The sequence below is a fragment of the Anguilla rostrata genome, chromosome 16 (genome assembly GCF_018555375.3).
Source record: "Anguilla rostrata isolate EN2019 chromosome 16, ASM1855537v3, whole genome shotgun sequence".
NCBI lineage: Eukaryota > Metazoa > Chordata > Actinopteri > Anguilliformes > Anguillidae > Anguilla > Anguilla rostrata.
The window spans coordinates 35,857,197-35,883,066 of record NC_057948.1 but is presented as its reverse complement, the minus strand read 5'-3'; the positions used below and the strand labels follow the sequence as shown (position 1 = coordinate 35,883,066).

The window sequence follows — 25,870 nt, the reverse complement described above, 5'->3', positions numbered from 1 at the left end:
AATAACTCCGCTGTCCTAGGAGAGAAAGTCCCTAAAACTCCATTAATTTCACTTCTCTCCAGCCGCAGGAATCAGAGCGAGCGACACGCGATTCTCTCGGCCGACTGCAGGTGGGGCCCTTTAACAGCCCCGAGCAGCAGCAGAGGAGCGTTCATCGGCTGATTTCCCTCCGGCATCAATACAGCATCGCCTACACCCCTCACTGCTGAAACGCATCCGGCTCCAGATCTGACACACACAGCGCTAACAAGAGGCAGCATTTCATTCTCAATATCACACACAGCGCCAACAAGAGGCAGCATTTCATTCTCAATATCACACACAGCGCTAATAAGAGGCAGCATTTCATTCTCACCATCACACACAGCGCTAACAAGAGGCAGCATTTCATTCTCAATATCACACACAGCGCTAATAAGAGGCAGCATTTCATTCTCAATATCACACACAGCGCTAACAAGAGGCTGCATTTCATTCTCACTATCACACACAGCGCTAACAAGAGGCAGCATTTCATTCTCACCATCACACACAGCGCTAACAAGAGGCAGCATTTCATTCTCAATATCACACACAGCGCTAACAAGAGGCAGCATTTCATTCTCACCATCACACACAGCGCTAATAAGAGGCAGCATTTCATTCTCAATATCACACCGTCAGACGCCGTTTGAAAAGAAGCCTTTTCAGGGCTCTCACAAATGTGAAGGCACTTTGAATTATAAAATATACTTACGCAATATTCACCCCAGGGACCTAGCTAATAATGCACTCATCAATTTACATAAATATAGATTCATCTATCTATATATATATATGTGTGTGTGTGTGTGTGTGTGCGTTCATTATATATATAAAAACTTATATATATATATATATATATATATATATATATATCTATATCCCTACTATAAATATATAAAAACACACATATAGCTACATATATATATATATATATATATATATACACACACACACACACACACACACACACACACACACACTCACCACCCACTTTATTAGCTACACTTGTTCAACTGCACATTAACGCAAATATCTCGCTGGAGCCCAACGCCAGACCCAATCTCCATTAGACCACCAACACCAAAAACACCCATCTTCCTGACACATGAGCAGAAAGGGCATGTACGTTAGATACACTCCTGCCGTTGCCCTTGATCAAGGCACTGGCCTCAGAGCTGGAGCTGGTCCCCGGGCTCTGCACTGTGGCTGCCCACTGCTCCTGAGGAACCAGGATGGGTCAGAGAACTAACTACCCCAGGGGCTTCAGTAAAGCATGAAAAAGAAAAGAAGAAAGAGAAGAAGGGATTCATTTCATACGTCCAGACAAGAAGCTCAATTCTTCATGCGGTCCTTCTTGAAACAGACATCTTAAATTTTATTATCACGTTCGCAACTCGGGTAACAACGGGTAACAAACGTAAAGGGCATAAAATTAAAACCCTCAGTCCACGCGCAGTACGCGGAGGACTCAGGGAAGGGGTAAAACCGGGTCAGAATTCACAGCGTGAGAGTAGAACTGCTTCAGCCAATCAGGTCTGAGCGCGGTGGACGGCTGATACCGAACAGAACCACAGAAATAAAAAACATCTAAAACCCTGATAAAGGAATAGCACAGGAGTCTGTTTCCCAGGGACCCAGAGACCCAGGGCGAAGTCCAGACCAGGGTGGGTCCAGACTGGGAGGAGTCCAGACCAGGGGGGAGTCCAGACCAGGGCAGAGTCCAGACCAGGGCAGAGTCCAGACCAGGGCAGAGTCCAGACCAGGGCAGAGTCCAGACCAGGGCAGAGTCCAGACCAGGGCAGAGTCCAGACCAGGGCAGAGTCCAGACCGGGGCGAAGGCCAGACCAGGGTGGAGTCCAGACCAGGGTGTGTCCAGATCGGGGCGGAGTCCAGATCAGGCGGCCATGGTGGTTGAAAGACCCTCCCCAAGACTCCGCCTCTACTTGCGGGCGCGCTGCAGCAGGTCTCGGAACACGTCCAGGAGTTCTGGATCTTCCCCGGCGGACAGTTCCGGAGTGTTCTTCTCCAGCCAATCGGAGGAGCGGATCTGCTGTCGCAGCGTGCCAATCAGAGAGTCCAGGGCGGAGCCAGCGGCGGGCTGAGTGGCCTGGAGGTCCACTGTGACGAAATCCTCATCAGCCAATGAGGAGGCAGCGCAGGTGGCCACGGAGGGGGGGGCCGCAGGGGGGCCGTGACCGTCCCGTTTAGGCTCCGCCTCGTCAGCTGTGCTCTGGAGCCCCGCCCTCTCATCCCCGTTCTCCGCCCCCTGACCGGACACCCTCCCCAGCTCCTCCAGGGCCTTCCTCAGTCTGTGCATGCCTGGAGGAGGAGGAAGAGGGGGGGAGGAGGAGGAAGAGGAGGATGAGACAGAGGAGGAGACAGTTTACAGGACCAAACTATCTGCACACCGGAGACACAAAAGCAAGAACAGAGATGAGGACCTTTTCCCACAATGCACTGCAAGCGACCTTCAGATTAAGAGGCGGAGACCCTTCCTGAGTTTAAGGCTCTGATTGAGCGCCATGTATGCGAGTGTAGAGGGGAGTCAAACTGGGACCCAGAAAAGGCTGGCATTTGAACAAGCCTGCAGGCTGGGACTCATCCTGGACTTCAAAGAACCCAGAGCCGTGTGATAAAACAATAAGTTACTCAGACTTCCTCGGGATGAGCAGGCCACTTGGCTCTCTGGAATGTTGCCATCTGGACAGACTAAGATAAGGGGAACTAGTCTCTTTGTTTATGGTTGTGGGGGTGTGTGTGTTGGGGCCATTAAGGGTAAAAAGATCATCAGACCTCTGGCAAAATGATGGGGCAACTACGCTTGACAGTTCCACAGTGCCGTTATGTGGGCCCGTCTATCATTACACTTTTTATTTATTTTCTGGATCTGGACTCTAAACCATCTGTTTATCATATTTACAAACCCCGGAAAACCTTACAAACCATGCACATGTTTTCATTATATTACTGTATTATGCCTTATGTAATAATAACATGGATTGCATGTAAAATGGTTCAACAAAAGGGTATTTTCATGACAACTGCACCATAATATTACATCCCCTGGACATGTTTGGTATGGGCGTATTCAGGGAAATTCAAGAAATTGAATGAAATATGTTTCATACCAAATAACATTTAATAAAACATAGTTTCAGAAACTCAGGGAAAAAAATGAACACAATGGAATGTCCTCTCTGGTAATCATCTTTTCCCAATTTCCCCACTAATTGTTTTAACAACAGCCTCCGAATGGTGGGGGCCGAAATTCCAGATTTTATTATTCGGCCAGGCTAATTTATGGCAATGCCGCCTCGATCAAACGCGGGATTTGGCCTAAAAGGAAGGGAGACAATCCTGTCGGGGAAGATCGCAATCGACTTCCCACACTGCGCAGACTCTGATTTCGTGTGTAGCTAAACAGGCTGGGTAAGAACTTTTTACTCTGTATTTATGTTTTTAAAACCTCCCATATTTTAAATTGATTGTGAATTTGAAGCTAATGACCTACCTGCCTGTTAAATAAATTCTTATTTTTAACTTGCGTGGTCTTCATGACTCTAATCCATTTTATCTTCTTTTCAGCCAAAATTCCGATTAAATACTCAGGGGGACAATTATGACTAGGACCTACTGATCAGGGGTCTAGTACAGCGAACGTCTTTAGTGAGGTCTTCAAGTTAGATAGGCGACCACGATCTGCCCGCTAACGGGATTGGTGGTATTGGTTCCGGAGTTTTGGCTTAAAAGGACCCATGGGCGTTATACGCCGGTTCTTGTCAAATTCGCCTTAAGGAGCCCGGTAGATACGCACTGTCCTGGGCTCATAACTATCTATGCACAAAGGAAGGCATGTATTATGGTGGTCAGCCTCCTACCCTCTGGGTTCTTCACCGAACTGAGATTTAACAATAGTGCTAAACCCGGGAGCATATATTGAGGAATGATGGCACAAGATAGAGTCGAGTGTAACCACTCCAAGTTCCACGTATAGTTAAAACCAAATTTTAAATTCTAATTTCATTTGGAGTCAGATCATTACGAGAGTAAACCATAGTAACTGCTACGCTTACTTGCTGTGGTCATGGATATATTTGATGTGTTGTTCCGCTCATTTGTGAGTATTCTGATGCTCCCATTGGAATATTGACGGTCCGGCGACAGATCAGATATATCTCTGATGACAGCATAGCCCCGTTTGCGAACGGAGAGTAACCAGAATGTTACTGGTCCGTTTCAGGCCAGTCTTAAGCGGGATATGAAGCAGCGCATTCATATCTGACCCGCGGCGACGGAACCAGTGCATTCTTAAGTATAATTGTGCCCTGTTCTTATAAACAGAGGAAAAATAAATAACGTCTCCGTTTTTGACTCACACCAGCCAAAGGAGAACACGCGGTGCCTTCCCCTCCAGCTACAAACCCTCATTGGTCTAACTGTGAGGTGTTTACACGAGCGCTCTGCCTGCTGTAACTAGGCTCTGTGATACTATGATCTCAGCCGCTTTCGTTTACTGACCTGCTGGCCAGACCACCCGGAAAAAGCACACACACACACTGACCCAGCTGAAGGTACACACACGCACACACACACACTGACCCAGCTGAAGGTACACACACACACACACACACACTCAGACCCAGCTGAAGGCACACACACACACACACACACACACTGACCCAGCTGAAGGTACACACACACACACACACACACACGACCCAGCTGAAGCACACACACACACACACACACACACTGACCCAGCTGAAGGCACACACACACACACACACACACACACACACACACACACTGACCCAGCTGAAGGCACACACACACACACACACACACACACACACACACACACACTGACCCAGCTGAAGGTACACACACACACACACACGCACACACACTGACCCAGCTGAAGGCACACACACACACACACACACACACACACACACACACACACACACACACACACTGACCCAGCTGAAGGCACACACACACACACACACACACACAACACACACACACACACTGACCCAGCTGAAGTACACACACACACACACACACACACACACACACACACACACACACACACTGACCCAGCTGAAGGCACACAAACACACACGTACACACACACACTGACCCAGCTGAAGGCACACACACACACACACACACACACACACACACACTGACCCTGCTGAAGGCACACACACCACACACACACTGACCCAGCTGAAGGCACACACACACACACACACACACACACACACACACACACACACACACACACTGACCCAGCTGAAGGTACACACACACACACACACACACTGACCCAGCTGAAGGCACACACACACACACACACACACCTGACCAGCTGAAGGCACACACACACACACACACACACTGACCCAGCTGAAGGCACACACACACACACACACACACACACACACACACACACACACACACACACACACACACACACACACACACACACACACACACACACACACACACACACACACACACACACACACACACACACACACACACACACACACACTGACCCAGCTGAAGCCGTTCCTCCTGGTCGGTGAAGATGATGCGGAACCAGCCGGGCGTGGCACAGCTGAAGGCCTCTCCGGGGCTCACCAGGACCTTGTGCCTGATGAAACACTTCCACAACTTCCTCTCCGCCAGGAAACTCTGCTCCGACAGCACCTGGTCCCGCCCCCAACCCAAACACAGCGTCATGGCCCCGCCCCCAACCCAAACCCAGCGTGTCATGGCCCCGCCCCCAACCACACACAGCACGTCATGGCCCCGCCCCCAACCACACACTCTGGCCAGTAAGGTCGCTCCGCATGCGTTAGCCCCGTCCCCCACCACACACACGCTAGTCAGTAAGGTCGCTCCGTGTGCGTTAGCCCTGCCCCCACCACACACACGCTAGCCAGTAAGGTCGCTCCGCATGCGTTAGCCCCGCCTCGACCACACACGCGAGCCAGTAAGGTCGCTCCGTGTGTGTTAGCCCCGCCCCCACCACACACGCTAGTCAGTAAGGTCGCTCCGCGTGTGTTAGCCCCGCCCCCTCTCCCTGTGAGCCCCAGCCGCCGGCGCACGCTCCAGCCTCACCTTGCGGAAGTCGGCCCAGATGTAGAACCCGGAGGGGCGGTGCAGGTAGGGGATCCCCAGGCCCCGCAGCGCCCCCGAAACGTAGCGATGAGCGGCCGCCATGCGGGCGCGGTTCTGGGGCAGGAACTCCCGGCTCACCCAGTCTGGCGGGACGGGGGAGAGGGGGGGGGGCTGTTACTCACACTCTTCGGCATTTATTTGGGGGGCGGAGGGGCGGTTTCTGGGGGGGCGGAGCGAAGCGTACCCCTATCCCGGAGCAGCTGTGCCACTTGGTGCTGGGCGGGACCCGGGATGCCGTGGCAGAACGCCAGCTGAGCCAGCGCCAACACAAAGTCCTGGTTCTGAGAGTAAACCACGCCCATACGCAGACCTGCAGCTGCAAAGTCCTGTAAGGACACACGCACGCGCAGACCTGCAGCTGCAAAGTCCTATAAGGACACACGCACGCGCAGACCTGCAGCTGCAAAGTCCTGTAAGGACACACGCACGCGCAGACCTGCAGCTGCAAAGTCCTGTAAGGACACACGCACGCGCAGACCTGCAGCTGCAAAGTCCTGTAAGGACACACACACACGCAGACCTGCAGCTGCAAAGTCCTGTAAGGACACACACACACGTGCAGACCTGCAGCTGCAAAGTCCTGTAAGGACACACGCACGCGCAGACCTGCAGCTGCAAAGTCCTGTAAGGACACACGCACGCGCAGACCTGCAGCTGCAAAGTCCTGTAAGGACACACGTACGCACGCACGCAGACACACACTGCTGTAATACCCTGTAAGAAGAGACACACACTTACGCACGCACACACACGCAAAAACACACATACAGTCCCCTCCAAAAGTATTGGAACAGCAAGGCCAATTCCTTTGTTTTTGCAATACACTGAATACATTTGGGGTTGAGAAAAAAATGAACATGAGACAAGAGTTCAGAATTTCAACATTTATTTCCTGGTATTTACACCTAGATGAGTTAAACTACTTAGAATATAGCACCTTTGGTATCAGACCACCCAATTTGTAGGTGAGCAAATGTATTGGCACAGAGAGTATTTAAGTAAATGAAAGCAAATGACACTTAATATTTGGTAGCATATCTCTTGCTTGCAATAACTGCATCAAGCCTGCGACCCATTGACATCACCAAACTGTTGCATTCTTCTTTTGTGATGCTTTTCCAGGCTTTTACTGCAGCCTCTTTCAGTTGCTGTTTGTTTCGGGGAGGTTTTCCCTTCAATCTCCTCTTCAGGAGGTGAAATGCATGCTCAATTGGGTTAAGGTCTGGTGATTGACTTGGCCAGTCTAAAACCTTCCACTTTTTCTCTAATGAAATCCTTTGTTGTGTTGGCAGTGTGTTTTGGTTCATTGTCTTGCTGCATGATGAAGTTCCTCCCAATTAGTTTGGACGCATTTCTCCGTAAGTTGGCAGACAGAATGTTTTTGTAGACTTCTGAATTCATCCTGCTGCTACCATTATGAGTTACATCATCAATAAAGATTAGTGAGCCCACTCCAGAAGCAGCCATGCAAGCCCAAGCCATGACACTTCCTCCACCGTGCTTCACAGATTACATTACAGGCATTTGGCAGATGCTCTTATCCAGAGCGACGTACAACAAAGTGTATAACCATAACCAGGAACAAGTATGATGAAAACCCTAGAGAGAAGTACCGGTCTAAGTGCAGGGAAGAACTGCATAGTTCAACTTGGACCCTGAAGGTTAAACTGATTAACACCAACACAATGAGAACGGCAACAACGCAGTCTATGGAAAAAATACAAGCAGTAGTTAAGACAGTTAATGCACCTAAGTCACCTACGAAACAGCTGCCTAGTTACAACCCTAAGCTTACAGTCATTTACAGGGGGGTAGGGAGGGATGGGGAGAGGTGCAGCCTGAAGAGGTGAGTCTTCAGTCGTCGTTTGAAATGGGTCAGTGTCTCAGCTGTTCTGACCTCCACGGGGAGGTCATTCCACCATTGTGGGGCCAGAACAGACAGGAGACGTGTTCTGGAAGTGCAGGTCCAAAGAGGGGGAGGTGCCAGGCGTCCTGAGGTAGCAGAACGGAGGGATCTGGCTGGCATGTAGGGTTTGAATATCTATGAGATGAGCTGATATGTTTTGGATCATGAACAGATCCCTTCTTTCTCCACACTTTGGCCTTTCCATCACTTTGGTAGAGGTTAATCTTGGTCTCATCAGTCCATAAAACTTTGTTCCAGAACTTTTGTGGCTCATCTCTGTACTTCTTTGCAAATTGTAATCTCGTCTTCCGATTCTTACTACTGATGAGTGGTTTGCATCTTATAGTATAGCCTCTATATTGCTGCTCTCTAAGTCTTCTTCGAACAGTTGATTGAGATACCTTCACCCCTGTCCTGTGGAGATTGTTTGTGATGTCACTGACTGATGTTTTGAGGTTTTTCTTCACAGCTTTCACAATGTTTCTGTTGTTTTCCTTGGTCGACCTGTTCGATATCTGTTGCTCAGTACGCCAGCGATTTCTTTCTTTTTCAGGACATTCCAAGTTGTCGCACAAGCTATCCCCAACACTTGTGCAATGGCTCTGATCGATTTCCCCTCTTTTCTAAGCTTGCTTTTCTCCCAAAGACAGCTCTCTGGTCTTCATGTTAGTTTATCTTTTATAACACAAATGCAGTTTTCACAGGCAAAACCCAAGGGTAAAACCAAGAGAAGACAGTCAGAACTATTTATTGTTTAACCAATCAATCTAACAGGACACATCTGTGCAACAAGAAACACCTGTCAGTCACATGTTCCAATACTTTTTCTCACCTAAAAATTGGGTTGTCTGATACAAAAGGTGATATGTTCTAAGTTGTTTAACAAATCTAGATAAAAATACCAGGAAATTAAAGCTGAAATTCGAATCGGTCATCTCATGTACATCTTTTGACCTCAAACTCAATTGTCTTCAGTGTATAGCAAAAACAAAGGAATTGACCTTCCTGTTCCAATACTTTTGGAGGGGATTGTACACTGCTGTAATATCCTATAAGGAGAGGAACACACACACACACACACACACACACACACACACACACACACACGCAAGCAAACACACACATACACAAACACATACACGCACGCACACAAATATGCATACGCACGCGCGCACACACACACACTCACCTTACTCATGCCCCACATCACATGCGTCCGTTGGGCATCCGGCAACCTGTCAACACAACAGAGGTCACCACGGAAACGGTCACACAGATACCCATTGTGACCGCGAACAGTGCCGCCGCCGGTGGGAGGGGAGCTTACCTGTCGAAGCTGAGGACGCTTTGGAAAGAGGCAGACTCATCGAAAACAGACAGCATGTACACCTCATCAACAATGGCATGCAGCTCGTTCCTGAGGGGGAGGGAGGGAGGGGGAGAGAGAGAGTTTGCAAATCATTCTCTTTTACAATTTCACAGCACTTGTAGTCCACCTGCAAATTGGCACTGAGATTAATTTTTTTAAATCGCTGGATTACGAGAGAGCAGACCAACGCGAATACACACTTCGCGTTGGAGAGAGAGCGAGAGAGCTAAGAGGAGGGGGAGGAGAAAGAGAGTCCATGATCAGCAGGAGGAGTGTTGGATTGCGATGGCAGGGGCAGGATGGATTGTGGGTAATGTGCATCATTACTGTGTCTAGTCTGAACTCCCACTCCACAGGACAGAACCAAATCAAACGCCCCCCAGCAGGAGAGAATGAGCCCCGCACCTCCTGCCCCCCCAAGGCGTGCACCTCCTGCCCCCCCCCCTGCCCGCCCTACACCCTCCTCTCCCCCATGCACCTCCTGCCCCCCCTGCACCTCCTACCGCACCTCCTGCCCCAAGCCGTGCACCTAATGCCCCCCCCCCCCTCCCAGCAGGAGAGAATGAGCCATGCACCTCCTTCCCCCCTGCCCTGCACCTCCTGCCCCCCCTGCACTCACCGCTTGGCAAACTCCAGAAAGGCTGTCATTTCCTCTGCGGAGTAGATTTCTCCCAGGGGATTGTGGGGGTTCACAAAGATGACGGCTCTGACCCGCACACCCTGGGGAAGCAAGGGAGAGTGTGCAGAAGGCCCTGCAACGTGTGTGTGTGTGTGTGTGACTGTGTGTGTGTGTGTGTGTGTCTGTGTGTGTGTGTGTGTGTGTGTGTGAGAGACTGTGTGTGTGTGTGTACCTCTGCCTTGGCCTGCTCCATGCTCTTCTGTATGTGCGGTGTGTGTGTTGTGTGTGATGTGGTGTGAATGTGTGTGTGTGTGTTGTGTGTGTACCTGTGCCTTGGCCTGCTCCATGCTCTTCTGTATGTGCGGTGTGTGTGTGTGTGTGTGTGAGAGTGTGTGTGTGTGTGTGTGTGTGTACCTCTGCCTTGGCCTGCTCCATGCTCTTCTGTATGTGCGGTGTGTGTGTGTGGTGTATGTGCGGTGTGTGTGTGTGTGTGTGTGTGTGTGTGTGTGTACCTCTGCCTTGGCCTGCTCCATGCTCTTCTGTATGTGCGGTGTGTGTGTGTGTGTGTGTGTGGTGTATGTGAGAGTGTGTGTGTATGTGCGGTGTGTGTGTGTGTACCTCTGCCTTGGCCTGCTCCATGCTCTTCTCTAGTTTCTCCACGGTGAGCAGGAAAGGCCGGTCATCACCACCACCGGGCTGGAGACACGCAGAGGCGGCGGAGCATTGGAGCACAGCGCCATGGAAACGGCGCCATGGAAACGGCGAGCGCAGGAGAGAGCGGCCGCATGCCTACCTGGCAGTCCAGGTGAGTGTGAACGAGCCGCACCCCACTGTACAGCGCCACGTCCTCCCGGATCGCCCCGTAGAAGGGGGTTGGGACGAGAATAGCATCTGCACACAAACACACACGCATGCACACACACCAACACACACGCATTCACACACACCAACACACACGCATTCACACACACCAACACACACGCATGCACACGAACGCACACACACGCACACGAACGCACACGAACACACACGAACACACGCACACGAACACACACGAACACACACGAACACGCACGCACGCACGCACGCACGCACGCACGCACGCACGCAAACACACACACACACACACACACAGTGGTTAAGTGGTGCTTAACCCGGTAATAGCAGAGATTAGAAGTACCCCACAGCTAAACACCATTTATAATAAACAACACATTGCAGCACCCTTATAAAACAACGCATGCAGCACCCTTAATAAAGTACCATGTGAGCCTGCAGCACCCTATAATAAATACGCACTGCAGCACCCTTATAATAACTCCACTGCAGCACCCTGTATAATAAACATACGCATGCAGCACCCTGTATAATAAACATACGCACTGCAGCACCCTTTATAATAAACATACGCACTGCAGCACCCTTTATAATAAACATACGCACTGCAGCACCCTTTATAATAAACATACGCACTGCAGCACCCTTTATAATAAACATACGCACTGCAGCACCCTTTATAACTACGCACTGCAGCACCCTTTATAATAAACATACGCACTGCAGCACCCTTTATAATAAACATACGCACTGCAGCACGCGTGTGGGCTAACCCCACAGGCGCACCCTTTCAGCGTGCTGCTCTCGGCTGTCTCTCTCCAAACCCCGCCCAGCACAGACTAAGCACACACTCACCGCCAGGATCACAGGTCACCGCAGCGATGCTGGAGAACAAGGAACTGCAGCCGTTCATCACCACAACCTGCGCCGCACGGAGACACAGCGCAGTTAAGCACAGAGACACAGCGCAGTCAAGCACAGAGACACAGCGCAGTCAAGCACAGAGACACAGCGCAGTCAAGCACAGAGACACAGCGCAGTCAAGCACAGAGACACAGCGCAGTTTAGCACAGACACAGCGCAGTTAAGCAGAGACACAGCACAGTTAAGCACAGAGACACAGCACAGTTAAGCACAGAGACACAGCACAGTTAAGCACAGTGAGTTAAGCACAGAGACACAGCACAGTTAAGCACAGAGTAAGCATTCACAGTTACAGAGTTAGCTTGCTTTAACACATACAGCGCAATTAGTGTAAGCTTGCTTTAACACTGGTAGCACAGTTAGCATGGACACACTTTTTGTATACATACCCACACACGAGCGCAGAGACACACACGCACGCACACACTTACATTACATTACACACTTAACAAGGCACACACTCACATTCTCTGCCTCCAGTGGACTAGGGGCCTTGCAGTACTCAGTCAGGAAACTGGCCACTTCCTCTCTCAGGCTACAGGGGGGGACAAAGGTGCAGATTAATCAGGAAGACCAGGGGCCCCCGCCAGCACTGGCCAGACTCTGTGATCCATACAGTGCAACAGCAAAATACTCCAACAGGAAATCCTTTAAGCTCAGTACAGTTCTGTGCCTTTAACTGCTTTACTACGCCGACAGGAAACTGTGGAACAGCAAACAGACACGAGCATGTGCACACTCACACACACACGCACACTCATGCAGGCTCACACACACGCACACTCATGCACGCTCACACACACACGCACACTCATCCATGCTCACGCACACACGCACACTCATGCAGGCTCACGCACACACACACTCATCCATGCTCACGCACACACGCACACTCATGCACGCTCACACACACGCACATTCATGCAGGCTCACACACACGCACACACGCACACTCATGCAAGCTCACACAAACACGCACTCATGCACACTCACACACACGCACACTCATCCATGCTCACGCACACACGCACACACACACGCACATTCATCCATGCTCACGCACACACGCACACTCATGCACGCTCACGCACGCACGCACACTCATGCACGCTCACGCACACACGCACACTCATCCACGCTCATGCACGCTCACACGCACACTCATGCACGCTCATGCACACACATACACGCTTACGCACACTCAAGCACGCTCGCGCACACACACACACACACACACACACACACACACACACACGCATCCAAAGTGATTTGATCCCAAACATAAACCATATCTACATGAGAGGGTGGACCAGGCCAAACCTCACAAGACCCCCCCCCCCACTCCATAACGCAGTGTAATCATGTTTTGCATTGTTTGAAAGCTGATGTCATGGGGAACAATTTGGTCTTTAGTGGTGAGGTTCTGACTAAAGACCTTGATACCTATGGGTCAGCACCCAGCCAGATACAAAGGTTAGCCCGGTGTGATAAGCTTACAGAGAGAGCAAGCAGGATCATTGATCATTGATCTATACTGTTTTGCTTTGGTCGTTTTGTACATAAGGGGAAACGTTTAGTGGTTTGGGGAGACTCGTCATCATGGTCCCCTGCGTGTATAAGCCATTTACACACAGGGAGTGTCACGTCCACCTTCGTTACCTCGAAAGACTGGAAAGGAAACAGGGCTACTGGATCAAAGAGCACAGTGACCCTGTGCTCACCTGCAGCACACAGCTCTTACACAATCCAGCATCCTCATCTAAAACACAGTGAACCAGCATCCTCATCTAAAACACAGTAAACCAGCAGTCCCATCTAAAACACAGTAAACCAGCAGTCCCATCTAAAACACAGTAAACCAGCAGTCCCATCTAAAACGCAGTAAACCAGCAGTCCCATCTAAAACACAGTAAACCAGCAGTCCCATCTAAAAACACAAGAACAGTAGTCCCATCTAAAACACAGTGACCACAGTCCCATCTAAAACACAGTGAACCAGCAGTCCCATCTAAAACACAGTGAACCAGCAGTCCCATCTAAAACACAGTGAACCAGCAGTCCCATCTAAAACACAGTGAACCAGCAGTCCCATCTAAAACACAGTAAACCAGCAGTCCCATCTAAAACACAGTAAACCAGCAGTCCCATCTAAAACACAGTAAACCAGCAGTCCCATGCCACTACACACTAGAGCCCGACCGATGTCAGATTTTTGGGCCCGATGCCGATCCCGATTTTGGAGAATCCCAGCCCACCGATCGATGTTTTGACCGATATTTTGTCAAAAAGTGCAACATTTTCAAATCAATTAAACAAAACGTATATTTGATCAAAGTTTCTATATTTGAGAACATTTAACTTATAAGCAAACAAATAAATAAAAAAACACACAAATAACTTTTTGATAGATAAAAAAAATGTAAAAGATGATATTAAATTAAATATATATTAACACCATCTTCAAGTGGTGTGAATTCAAAATAACTCCACACGTTGCTTTTACTCCTTTTCCAGCCATCTATAAAAAAAAATTAATTAAAAAAATTAGTTTTCCAGTTTCAAACGTGTGAATTTTATTATTGTTGTTGTTATTAATTTGTTATTATTTCTTAGTATCTATTCTCAGTAAATGAATTATATTTTCTTATTTTATTCCTACTACATGGTCTCAAAGAGTAAGACTTTATCTAGTTGGCTTCCCTGTCCATAAGAATTCGGCGGTGAAAAAACTACAATGCGCTCTGACCCGTGACTAGATGACACACACACTCACTCGCAATAACGCATTAGTAGTTGACATAGCCTCATTATTTCTTATTTATTCTCAGTAAGTTAAAGGAATAATATTTTCTTATTTTATTCCTACTACATGACCTCAAAGAGTAACACTTTATCTAGCGGAGCTAATGAGTGTCAAGTGTAACGTTAGATGAAACTAAATTGACTGGATGAAATACGCAACTTGAGGCTTGTCCATAAGAATTCGGTGGTGAAAAAACTACAATGCGCTTTCGTACAGGTTACCCGCGCTAACTGTTGGTTGATTCACTTCTCCAACAGCAATCCTTCTCTCATGTTATCACGACAAAGCTAGATAACATGGCTTAAAATGATCCATGTTACAAGTGTTTTATCGGCGTTTTTACTGTCTGGTTAGCTTGCTACGATGACGCGTGACTAGATGACACACTCGCTTGCAATAACGCGTTGCCTATTGACACAGCATCATATAGTAGCTAATATCATTATCTCAGATAAAAAAAAGCAAATGTGTGATGCATTCAATCACCATTTTATTTTGGCTCGTTATTTATTTGAGAATACAGCGATGTCCTCTGGAAATGTAGATCATACGCTACTTATGTGCTCACTGCCACTTCATAAAGGCTTGCTAGCCAGCTAGCTTGCTATAGTGAACCAAATATGTTAGCTAGCTCGCTCGCTTGATAATGAGGATTGATAAACATAGTGGTCGTATAAACGCATTTAATTAAAAACTTTAACTAAATATACATACCTTTATTGCGGCAATCGAATCTGTGCAGACAAATCTTGCAGTGGAGAATATTGGATGAGGCACGAGTGACAAACGTCTTATTATAGAAGTAGCGCGTCAGCTGCTGCAGTTCACACTTGTATTAGAGCTCCCTCTACTAGATAATTCTAGTAAACAGCAATTACAACGTTCGAACAGGCAAGTACAGATAAATAATCAAAGTTTTTTTTGTTTATTATACTTATTTAAAAATAGGGACACATAACAGCCCCCGACATCGTCAAAAAAGTCCAATAATGGCCGATATATCGGACAAACCGATATCGGTCGGGCTCTACTACACACTGATCGACTTTCATCATTCTGGCCTTTCTAGTAAAAATAAATTCACAGATTATATACGGAGGCAAGGAAGTTACACACAAGGAATGGCCTTTCCAGTCATGGTACTCCAGGAGAGCAGGATCCATGTGGAGCATGTCTGCCTGCATCAGCTGGAGAGAGAGAGAGAGAGAGGGAGGGAGGGAGAGAGAGAGAGAGGGAGGAAGAGAGGGAGAAGCCAAGGTCAGGTGGGACTGCACAACACTATAATCACACTTATTCTATATGGGTATTTTCTATAAGTATTTCACACCTATATGGGTATTTTATAAACCTTTTTTGCCCTATATTGATGTTTTTATACAGACACACACATATATATATCAACATATTCAATCTGGTGCTGTCTGGAAAATTCCACCTTCAGCAAGCGGCTACCTTTAAAATGATTCACCTGTAGAGCGACAGGTGGACTGAATGGTCTGATGTGCTGGAAGCACAGACACCTGGTGACAGAAACTAAAACAGGGCAGCCAGTGTGCTCACTACAAACCAGCACAAGTGAGAATGGGAGGGGAGGGGGGGGGGGGGGATTTGATAAAGAAACCTAGAGGGAGGGGCCCCAGGACCCCCTTTACAAGGCTCTGGTTTAGAGAGAGACGCAGGTAAACGCATGAAAGTTCCATCCAACCTTCAGGTGCACCATAATGCACAAGGCCCCACATTTCAGCAAACCGCATTACCTGTGAAAAACATTCACTAGTCTGTTTCAAACAGGAGCTGAATCGCCAGCAGTGTGATCAGAGAAAATCAGAGCCCTCACACTATTTACACTCCCTAAACACACAGAGCCCGCACACTATTTACGCTCCCTAAACACACAGAGCCCGCACACTATTTACGCTCCCTAAACACACAGAGCCCGCACACTATTTAACAGCTCCCCTATAACAAAAACGATCATGAGCCGCACACTATTTACGCTCCCTAAACACACAGAGCCCGCACACTATTTACACTCCCTAAACACGCTCATTAGAGCTCGCACACTATTTACACTCCCTAAACACTCAGAGCTCGCACACTATTTACACTCCCTAAACACACAGAGCTCGCACACTATTTACACTCCCTAAACACACAGAGCTCGCACACCATTTACACTCCCTAAACACACAGAGCTCGCACACTATTTACACTCCCTAAACACGCTCATTAGAGCTCGCACACTATTTACACTCCCTAAACACTCAGAGCCCGCACACTATTTACGCTCCTTAAACACACTGATCAGAGCTCACACACTATTTACACTCCCTAAACACACAGAGCTCGCACACTATTTACGCTCCCTAAACACGCTCATTAGAGCTCGCACACTATTTACACTCCCTAAACACACTGATCAGAGCTCGCACACTATTTACGCTCCCTAAACACACTGATCAGAGCTCGCACACTATTTACGCTTCCTAAACACGCTCATTAGAGCTCGCACACTATTTACGCTCCCTAAACACACAGAGCTCGCACACTATTTACGCTCCCTAAACACGCTCATTAGAGCTCGCACACTATTTACACTCCCTAAACACACTGATCAGAGCTCGCACACTATTTACGCTCCCTAGACACACATTTACTGGAGACATCTCCATCCAGGTGTCCACCTGGTGAGGATGGTTTTCCAAACCATTACCTTTTTATAAACACCAAGACAAACAAACAAAGGCTTTACTTTATTAATAGTGTTGCTCCGGAAAGAAATGAGGGAATTAATGGCATCGTCCCATCAATTAGACATGAACAAACCGCTCGCAGTGCTGTTAAAATGAAATGTTTGAAATTCTCCACTAATAAAACGTCAATGAACACTTCATCAGCCGTTAGCTTGTTAAAGAGCACCAGCTCTAACACCATTTAAAAGGGAAGACTGACTCGTGCTACGATAAAGGCGAATGACATTTTAATACTGCATTATTGACTAATGATTAATGGAGTCTTAGTGTTAGCAGTTTTCCCGCTAACAGTCTCTGAAGTACAGAGGGGAGCAGGTGCAGTCAGACCCGAACGGTTCGGTGTACTCCGAAAACAAGCTGCTAATATCGAGCTACCATCATATGTCAATGGCCTGAAAATGCCTGTGTTGGCTTCTCATGGCCCAGCAGCCATTACAGCAACCTGTTGCCACGGCGACTGCAGCTGAGGGCAACAGGGGTTAAAAAAAAATATATATTTATAAACCACTGCGAAACTGCACCTTCCCAAACGCTACCCAAGTCCCGCCCACTGGTGACCCCGCCCCGTTCCTCACCCGTTTCGACAGCAGGTCGTAACACAGCTTGTTCTCACTGGTTCCCATATTGATGATTCCCTAAAAAAAATAAAACATTTTTTAAAAAAGAGGAGACCTGTTAGAGCAGACTGACACGTCCATTTACTGCAGTCAAAAATGTAATTAAACTCCTCATGCAAACAAAGGGTGCTCTGTCAATGACATGGACAGACTCAACTGGGTATGCACAGAAGGCTTTTTTTGGGATGAGGGGCAGGGCGGTGTTTGGGGATGAGGGGCGGGGCGGTGTTTGGGATGAGGGGCGGGGCGGCGTTTGGGGATGAGGGGCGGGGCGGTGTTTGGGGATGAGGGGCAGGGCGGTGTTTGGGGATGAGGGGCGGGGCGGTGTTTGGGATGGGGGCGGGGCGGTGTTTGGGGATGAGGGGCGGGACAGTGTTTAGGGATGAGGAGCAGGGCGGTGTTTGGGGATGGGGGGCAGGGCGGTGTTTGGGATGGGGGGGCGGGCACCTACGTTGTGGTTTCTGGTGAAGTGGTGCTTGTCCTTCTGGTACAGGAGGAAGCCCTCCTGCAGGATGCTCTGCTGCCGGCACATGCGATGCCCCCGGGAGGACAGGCAGGCTCTGCCTGGGGGCGCTGGGGGGTCGCGCTCGGGTTCGGCGGGGCCTGGAGGCGGGGCGGGCTTTGGGGCGGAGCCGAGCGGACAGGAGGGGGAGGAGGTGGAGCCGACGCCAGTCCCGACGGCCGACAGGGCGGAGGCGAAGACGCTGAAAAGGCGGAGCTCGTGCTGGCGGTCCTGCTCCGCCCGCTGCTGCTCCGCCCGCTCCCGTCGCTCCTCGGCCTGCGCCTCCCGCTCCATCCGCGCCTCCTCCAGGGAGATCAGCCGCTCCTCCACCTCCCGCTGCCAGCCCAGGAACCGCACCAGGGCCGCGTCCAGCCCCGCCCGGCACCTCCCCTCGCCCCCGCCCCCACGCCCCGCCCGCCGCCTCTTCCGCTGCCGGAGCAGGCCGGGCCCCTGCGGCTCCGGGCCCCTGCGGCTCCCCTGCCCCTCCTCCCCAGCCTGGCCACCCCCTGCGGGGGGAGTCACCATGGAGACCCCTGTTCCGGAGGAGCTGGGCATGTTCTGATCGCTGAACCCTGGAAAAGAAGGGTCAAAGGTCAGAGTGCATAACCCTCCCAGAGATGGAGGTCACTCAAAACCCACACAACTCAATGTAGTGAGCGCAACAGGAACTAGACCGGTGTCTGTTACTTTATTTGAAATAATTCAGCCATTTTAAACCCTATAGACAGTTAACAGAAATATCCATTACCAACAATGCTCCAGACAAACTTCCTCTCTTGATCCAAGTCATGGACTCTTACACAACATCGGTGATTTGAGAGCACGTGGAAGATCCATGATCATGAAGTTCAAAAAGTTTCAGTTAAAACACTACAGCACATGATCAGACGGAATGCACCATCAAAGAGTTCCAATGACGCAACACTGGAACCACAAAACTCTCCATGGAAACCACTGGTTGTAGCGGAGGTGGGCACTGTGGCTCTCTCACATGCAACATACAGGCTGTACAGTAGGCTACTAAACGGGGGAAAATACGGGAAAACGGTTCAAAATTTTAAAATTCTTACACCGCCAAAGTTCTAATTATCCAGTACTTTGATTTTTTTTTCATCCCCAATTAAAATGAAAGTGTCCCTGCGACAACATGGTAGGCTACAGCCTACATATTATGCTACATAAAACGCCATTTCTCTTGAATATTTCCCTTGGGTTTGTTTCAAATTAACCGGGACGACTAGCCCATGCTTTAATTAGCTCCTTAAATGTGCGACGTGGTGGTTCAGTCCACAGTGATAAATACAAAGCTGGCGAAGGCTCTGGCCGAGTAGCCTGCTTTAGCTGGGAATAATTCCGGTGTCTGCACCCCGTGCACACAGCTCACTTGGCGCTATTTCCCTACTGTCAGCATGGTTTTAGGGATTGCGATATCATACTACGCAGCAGTATTTAAATGGTCGGAGAGTCTGTAATGAACCGTGAAAAAAATTAACCAAGTTCACATATCTTGGGTTCCAGTCGTATCATCTCACAAACGCACCGCCAGTGTTGACCACTCGGCAAACCCAGGTGATTCACTCAAACACTGTCTGTTATTTAAGAATTCCATGTCGCAGTTACATAGCCTGCCTTTAGTCTGGGATCAAAGATACTCAAATCGGCCCATCGGTGGCAATACTGCCGGTTTTCACTCCTCCACCTCCAATCGGGGACTTATTTAAACCAGACGTGGTTGTCCTATTCAGTGGTCAATCAGCGACATTATCGTACTATTGTAGCCTAGTATCAGGCAGAAGGGAACACCAGCAGCTACCCAGTACTGACCTCGGGGGTCAGAAGAGGTCCCTTCAGGTGCTTCGCAAGCCATCAAATAAACAAAAAAGACTTCAGACACGAACTGTTACACTCTCAAAAAGGACGTGTTAACACCAAACACACCTTTTGCGTTACTTTCAACACATTTCATATGTCAAGGTTACTGCTTTTGTGTTACAAATACAAAATGTATGTGTTGTAAAGGGAGACTTTTTTGACAATGCTGAAACTAACGGAAAATATGCAGTCCGTAGACTAGACATGGGAGTGCGTTAAATGACACGTTGTGTGTTATTTTTAGCATCTGTTTTGAGAGTGTACTGCCTAAAGCAACTACTATGAATCAGCTGTTTTTAATGCACCGAGTTTTCTTTTTCTCTGCGGGGGCAGCGAGGCGGGCAGCGAGGCGGAGCAAAGACTAGTTCTACCACAAAATTCACGTTACCTGAGGGGGAGAAGCGGGCGTTCGCTACCCCTTCTCCGCGTCCTATCTCCGCCAAATCCTCCTGGTCGAGACCCAGAGATTTACTGTCAGCGTCCGGCTCGTCTCCCGAGCCGATCTGGTACAGCAACTCGGGCGGCTGCGGGTCGGAGTTCAGCAGCCCGTTGTCAGAGTCAACGTCCTCACGTTTGATCTCCAGTAGATCTCCCGGCTTGGGCGGGTGTCCGAACAGGAGAGAACCCGAGGACGGAGAACTGAACGCAGCTGCTGGGATGTTGTGCAGGAGGAACGCGTCCGAGCCGGGTGTTCCTTGAAGCACTTGGTGGGCTATGACAGTCCCCCCCAGAGAAGAGTAGGAAACAGGCGGACGATTATTCAAAACCCGATCCATGATATCATAAAACTTCCACGTCCGCCCCCCGCGCACGGTCTTTTGATTGTCCTTGATGCGCCGATAGTCCAGCTTCATCTTCTTAATTTTCTCCCTACATTGGTCCCCGGTGCGGAGGATTCCTTTCTCTCGCAAAACCTCCGCAATCCGATTGAACACGTGCTGATTTCTCAGACAACTCTCCAGCTCAATTTGGACGGAATCGTCCGCCCACAGCTGCAACAATTCTACCACCTCTGGGTCGGACCAGTTGCTGCCCCGTTCGTACTTTTTACCGCGAAAGTCCATTTTCAAGTCCACGACCGGGTAACAGAAGAAATCGGGAAAAGTTCACACCTGATTCAGTGTTTACCAGCTAGTTACAGTTAGGCTACTGCACATGTACCCTTTTCATAATGCACAATAAAGTTAATTGGTAAATCAATTAAGATCATTAGCTAGTTAGCTAGCAAGCTGGTTATTTTCATAAGCTCTGCTTCCCATAATTAGCATAATCAAAAGGATAATTAACGGTAGCGTTTCCAGGCAAGCTTGAGAATGATTCATACGGGCGAGCGAGTTAGCGAAATGTGCCTGTCAGCCAGCTGGCCATATTGAAATAATTTCTCCCAGGTCTAGTAACCCGTGCCAAAATGCACAGACAACAAAACGTAAACAGCACAGACTGGCTATTTCTGGACAGCGGTGTCTAAACGGCGCGACGGCTCCGGGCTACGAATCTCAACACCACCCAGCCCCGGACTAGACCGGTTCAGATCAGATTCTTCCAGGATAAGACTCGTAGCCTACATGTTGGCTTAAGCGGTATATTTAATATTTTGGTGTGGGAAATAAAATGGGGGAAGAACTGGCTTTGAAAAAAAAACTAAATTACATCCGGGTTGACGGCACATGCGTGCTGTCCTTATTCCGGGATAACTTTGGTCCGTGTCAGCCACTTGCAAGCCGGCGGTGAGTGCAGGGAAACCAAGCGAGCGCGTGAGCAAGCGAGACAGTGCAAAATGCGTTGCTCGTTTGCTCCCCCTCGTGTATGAAGTGCCTCAATGCACCCAAACTCGTCGATTGTCGTAGTAACGACAAAACAACGTCTCAAAACGACATAGTCCGAACCCAACTTGAATATAAATAAGTAAAATAATATGGAGGGATTTATCCCCTCGTGTCTTCTCACAGCCAAAACGTCTCTATCATGGCTTTTCGACTTATGACAACAAAATCGAATGATTCCTCCCCAAGCAACATCATTGGATTAATATGAAACCAGACACTGCTGATGAGCTGTTACAGCAGACACTGCTCCAAAATCATAACTCCTAAGACATATATATTTTTTTTTCAAGTCAAAATTTTGACACCTACATGCCTTTGTGGCTCCTGACGAACACAGAGATGACAAAACACAGGCTTTTTAATGACATATGTGTATTTTTGGAGTTAATTAAGAGTGTGAGGTCTCAATTTAAGCTCCTTGTCTGCCTGATGCCTTGTATCTCCTTAGGGTGTACATTCTTTTCCTCATTTGATTAGGCTATCATAAACTGTTCACTGATTAGATATTTATCACAGTTGTTCAACTGTCATGTGAATTATATAATATTATTATATATTATAATATTATTATATATTATATTATTATTATTATTATTATTATTTTCTCCAGTGGCTGATTTCTGACAGCTCACACAGTGGGCCAGAATTAACCCTTTAAGGTGTTAAGATTACAGATTATGTGATTAGAATGTTCCTGATTCGAACATTCTAATGCAGACATAACAATCACAACAGCAGCCGAGTTCTAGAATTTTGGAGAGAAAACCTCCCACTCTTCAGAGGGTTATTCTCTGCTCTCTGGGTCAAACTCTCGCCTCGCTGATAATAGAGGCGGGACGGGCAGGCCTGTGAAGTGGCACACTCTGCTGCTTGTCTCCACCAACCCAAAACTGCATCGCACAGTTTATTTTTATCAGGGATGTTAAAGGGAATGTGAATGTCCCTGCAAAGCACACACTCTTCTGCAAAGCACACACTTCCAGTCTGCTTGTTTTAACACTTTGAAGAGTGGGGTATTCTTGGAATGTTTATTTATTTTATTATATTTTTCAAAATTCCAAGTCAGTGTTCTAGAACTCCATTGCTATCAAATACCAGTAGCTATTGCCACATCGGCATTAGAATGTTCAGTTAAGAACATTCTAATCACATATTTTGTCATCTTACACCGTAAAGGGTTAAACTCCGACAGTCCACTGACAGCTCTGGTGAATGTGCGCACGCTTCGCAAACGTTCAGTCGAGACATCCCACCCCAACCCCAACCTCCCCCGCAGGACACTGACAGCTCTGGTGAATGTGCGCACGCTTCGCACAAACTGGTTCAGACGAGGACAATCCCACCCCTCCCACCCGCAGGACACTGACAGCTCTGGTGAATGTGCGCACGCCTCGCACAAACTGGTGCAGACGAGGACAATCCCACCGCCCCAGACCCTCCCTCCCACAGGACACTGAACTCGGTGATGTGCCAGTCTCCAAACTGGTTCAGACGAGACATCCACCCACCCACCTCCACCCGCAGACACTGACAGCTCTGTGAATGGCGCACGCCTCGCACACTGGTGCGACGAGGACAATCCCGCCCCAGACCTCCTCCACAGGACCTGCGTCAGTCGTGCCCAATCAGGTGGTGTTTCCCGCCATACTTGTACCTCAGGATTTGATATTTAACTGAACGTTTGGCGAGACAGTTGGGTGATTGTCTGGGACCAAACACTACTAAGTGGAACCTCCACCAGCACTTTTTAGAAGTCAAGGGAATGGAAGCAAGACGACGTGTGGTTATTTTGTAGAATCCATAGGTCTTTTTTTACAGTGGATTTTTCTCTCTCTTTTTCTCACTCTCAATTCAATTCTTTGCAATGTGCTTTATTGGCAGGAAATGCACGTGGTAAATATTGCCAAAGCAAACAAGAAACTTGCAAGAAACAAGCAGTGTAACAGTACAGGTAATGCATAGAATATAATTAATACAGCTACAATTAGAGAGTCAAATAAAAGTAAAGTAAAATAGTAATAATAGTATTTTGACCATGTAAACTATAAAAAGAAATGAGTTTTGTCACTCTCTGTTTCTCAGGCTGAAATGTAGTGTCCTGCCAGGGTCTTTCATCTCCTTTCCTCTCCTAGGAGAACGGGAATTTTATTCAAATGCAAACTGAACTGCATTACATTACATTACAGGCATTTAGCACACGCTCTTATCCCGAGCAACTTAAACAACTTTTACAAAGTATTTACACTGCATCCATTTATACAGCTGGATATATATACAACGGCAGTGTCCCACTCAGGAATCAAACCGTTAGGTTACAAGACCAGCTCCTCATCCATTATACGATACTGCCAGTCAGAACTATATCGTAATAGTCAGAAGGCCCTTGCACGCTGTTTATTGTTGTTAATGAGTGTTAATGAATTATTTTTGACGTTCTCTCCCACCAAAGGGGTAAATGGCTACGTGGCAGGTCTTATTAGTCATTTTTTTTGGAAACACAATGGGCCTCATTCACAGAACGTTTCTAAAATTATTTTTACTTTTGTTCTTAAAAACGTTCCTACTAAAAAACAATACTGAATGCTGGCTGTTAGTAAATTTTCAATGCGCAATCCCATTCATGTGATTTGAATAAGGAAACAGCCACAAACAAATACAGCTAAAATGATGAATGTCGAAATGTTCTCAGAAACGTTCTTACATGCAGTTTACGATCAAAATGTGATCGTACGCATGTTTTGTGAATGAGACCCAATGTTCCTAAATATCTTCACACTCGTTTCTTTATGGTTTCTTCTTCATGTGATTTATTCCCCTGTATTGGGGGGGGGGGGTGTCCCATACAGAACTTTAAATGGTCTAATAAATTTTTAAAATACATTATTATTTATAAAAATTATTATTATTTTTTTTTTTAAATTAATTTGAAATGAACATTCGGTAACAGATAAGCAGGAGGTTAAATGGAGATTACAAAAACATTACTTTGATATATATATGAAATGCACTCAAACGATATTCTTTAGACAAGCATAAGATTAAAAAGAGGTTACAAAAACATTACTTTGGTTTCTATTCTTTCATTGTGCAGAAATGTTTATGAATGTTCACTGTTACTGTAAAGCTTAATCAAATTAAATTTAATATCATGAATGACCGCAACCAAAGTGATGTCATGAAGACCGTTCTTAGAGACAGTCACATAACGGAGCATTCCGCCGAAGATCCCATCATGGATACTTTTGGATTTGAACCGAGCCTTATGCCGGTGCCTAGGAACAGCACTTCCACACCATCGGGACCTACACTCCCTCCGGTGTTGAACCCCAGGCCCGCCTTTACCTTCAGCGGGCCAGCGCCCACCGAAACGCTGGCCACTTCGGCGCCAGCCATCGCGCTCACCCCGTGAGACGCCTGGGCCCCCACCGACATGCTCGGCCCGTTCGCTTCGGCCTCGAACACGCAGAACTCGGCCTTCGCGTGCCCCACTCCCACACCAGCGTAGGCTCCGCATCCATAGCTGCCCGCATCTGCATATGCACCTCCGGACTTTTGGATTCTATCTGTGGAACAAAATAATTTATTTAGTCTATGGCAGCACGAAGAGAAATCATGCACCTCTACCA

The 25,870-nt window shown here is 48.0% G+C and overlaps 2 protein-coding genes across 4 annotated transcripts in view; both read right to left on the bottom strand.

The window, feature by feature from the left end:
- Positions 1-1,375: 1,375 nt before the first annotated feature.
- On the bottom strand, positions 1,376-22,052 carry LOC135242689 (1-aminocyclopropane-1-carboxylate synthase-like protein 1). 2 transcript variants are annotated; one of them, XM_064313872.1, is made up of 16 exons: positions 20,807-22,052; positions 18,496-19,118; positions 18,003-18,062; positions 15,791-15,861; positions 12,337-12,406; positions 11,803-11,869; positions 10,904-11,001; positions 10,729-10,806; positions 10,111-10,211; positions 9,450-9,539; positions 9,312-9,357; positions 6,401-6,542; positions 6,157-6,299; positions 5,589-5,742; positions 1,846-2,343; positions 1,376-1,742 (listed from the first exon to the last, which is right to left on the bottom strand). In XM_064313872.1, exons 1-15 carry the CDS (start codon positions 21,480-21,482, stop codon positions 1,964-1,966), a joined length of 2,799 nt encoding a protein of 932 aa, XP_064169942.1. In that variant the 5' UTR covers positions 21,483-22,052; the 3' UTR covers positions 1,376-1,742; positions 1,846-1,963. The 2 variants fall into 2 exon arrangements, with proteins under 2 accessions (XP_064169942.1, XP_064169943.1); XM_064313873.1 differs by having other exon boundaries at positions 1,376-1,725.
- The window catches only part of LOC135242690 (1-aminocyclopropane-1-carboxylate synthase-like protein 1), a 74,173-nt gene continuing 49,678 nt past the window's right edge, over positions 1,376-25,870 (bottom strand). For both annotated transcript variants that reach the window (XM_064313875.1, XM_064313876.1), the window contains exon 16: positions 1,376-1,699. The gene's annotated coding sequence lies outside the window, so the exon portion shown is untranslated. The remainder of the gene's footprint in view (positions 1,700-25,870) is intronic.

Bases quoted from the DNA above. Each gene is read 5' to 3' on its own strand.
- LOC135242689 (XM_064313872.1), bottom strand. From the start codon at position 21,482: ATGGACTTTCGCGGTAAAAAGTACGAACGGGGCAGCAACTGGTCCGAC. The intron at 11,002-11,802 runs GTGAGTGTGTGC...GTTTGTGTGCAG, and splicing joins GGTGACCTGTGATCCTGGCG to ATGCTATTCTCGTCCCAACC. The intron at 6,300-6,400 runs GTACGCTTCGCT...CCGTCCCGCCAG, and splicing joins ACAGCTGCTCCGGGATAGGG to ACTGGGTGAGCCGGGAGTTC.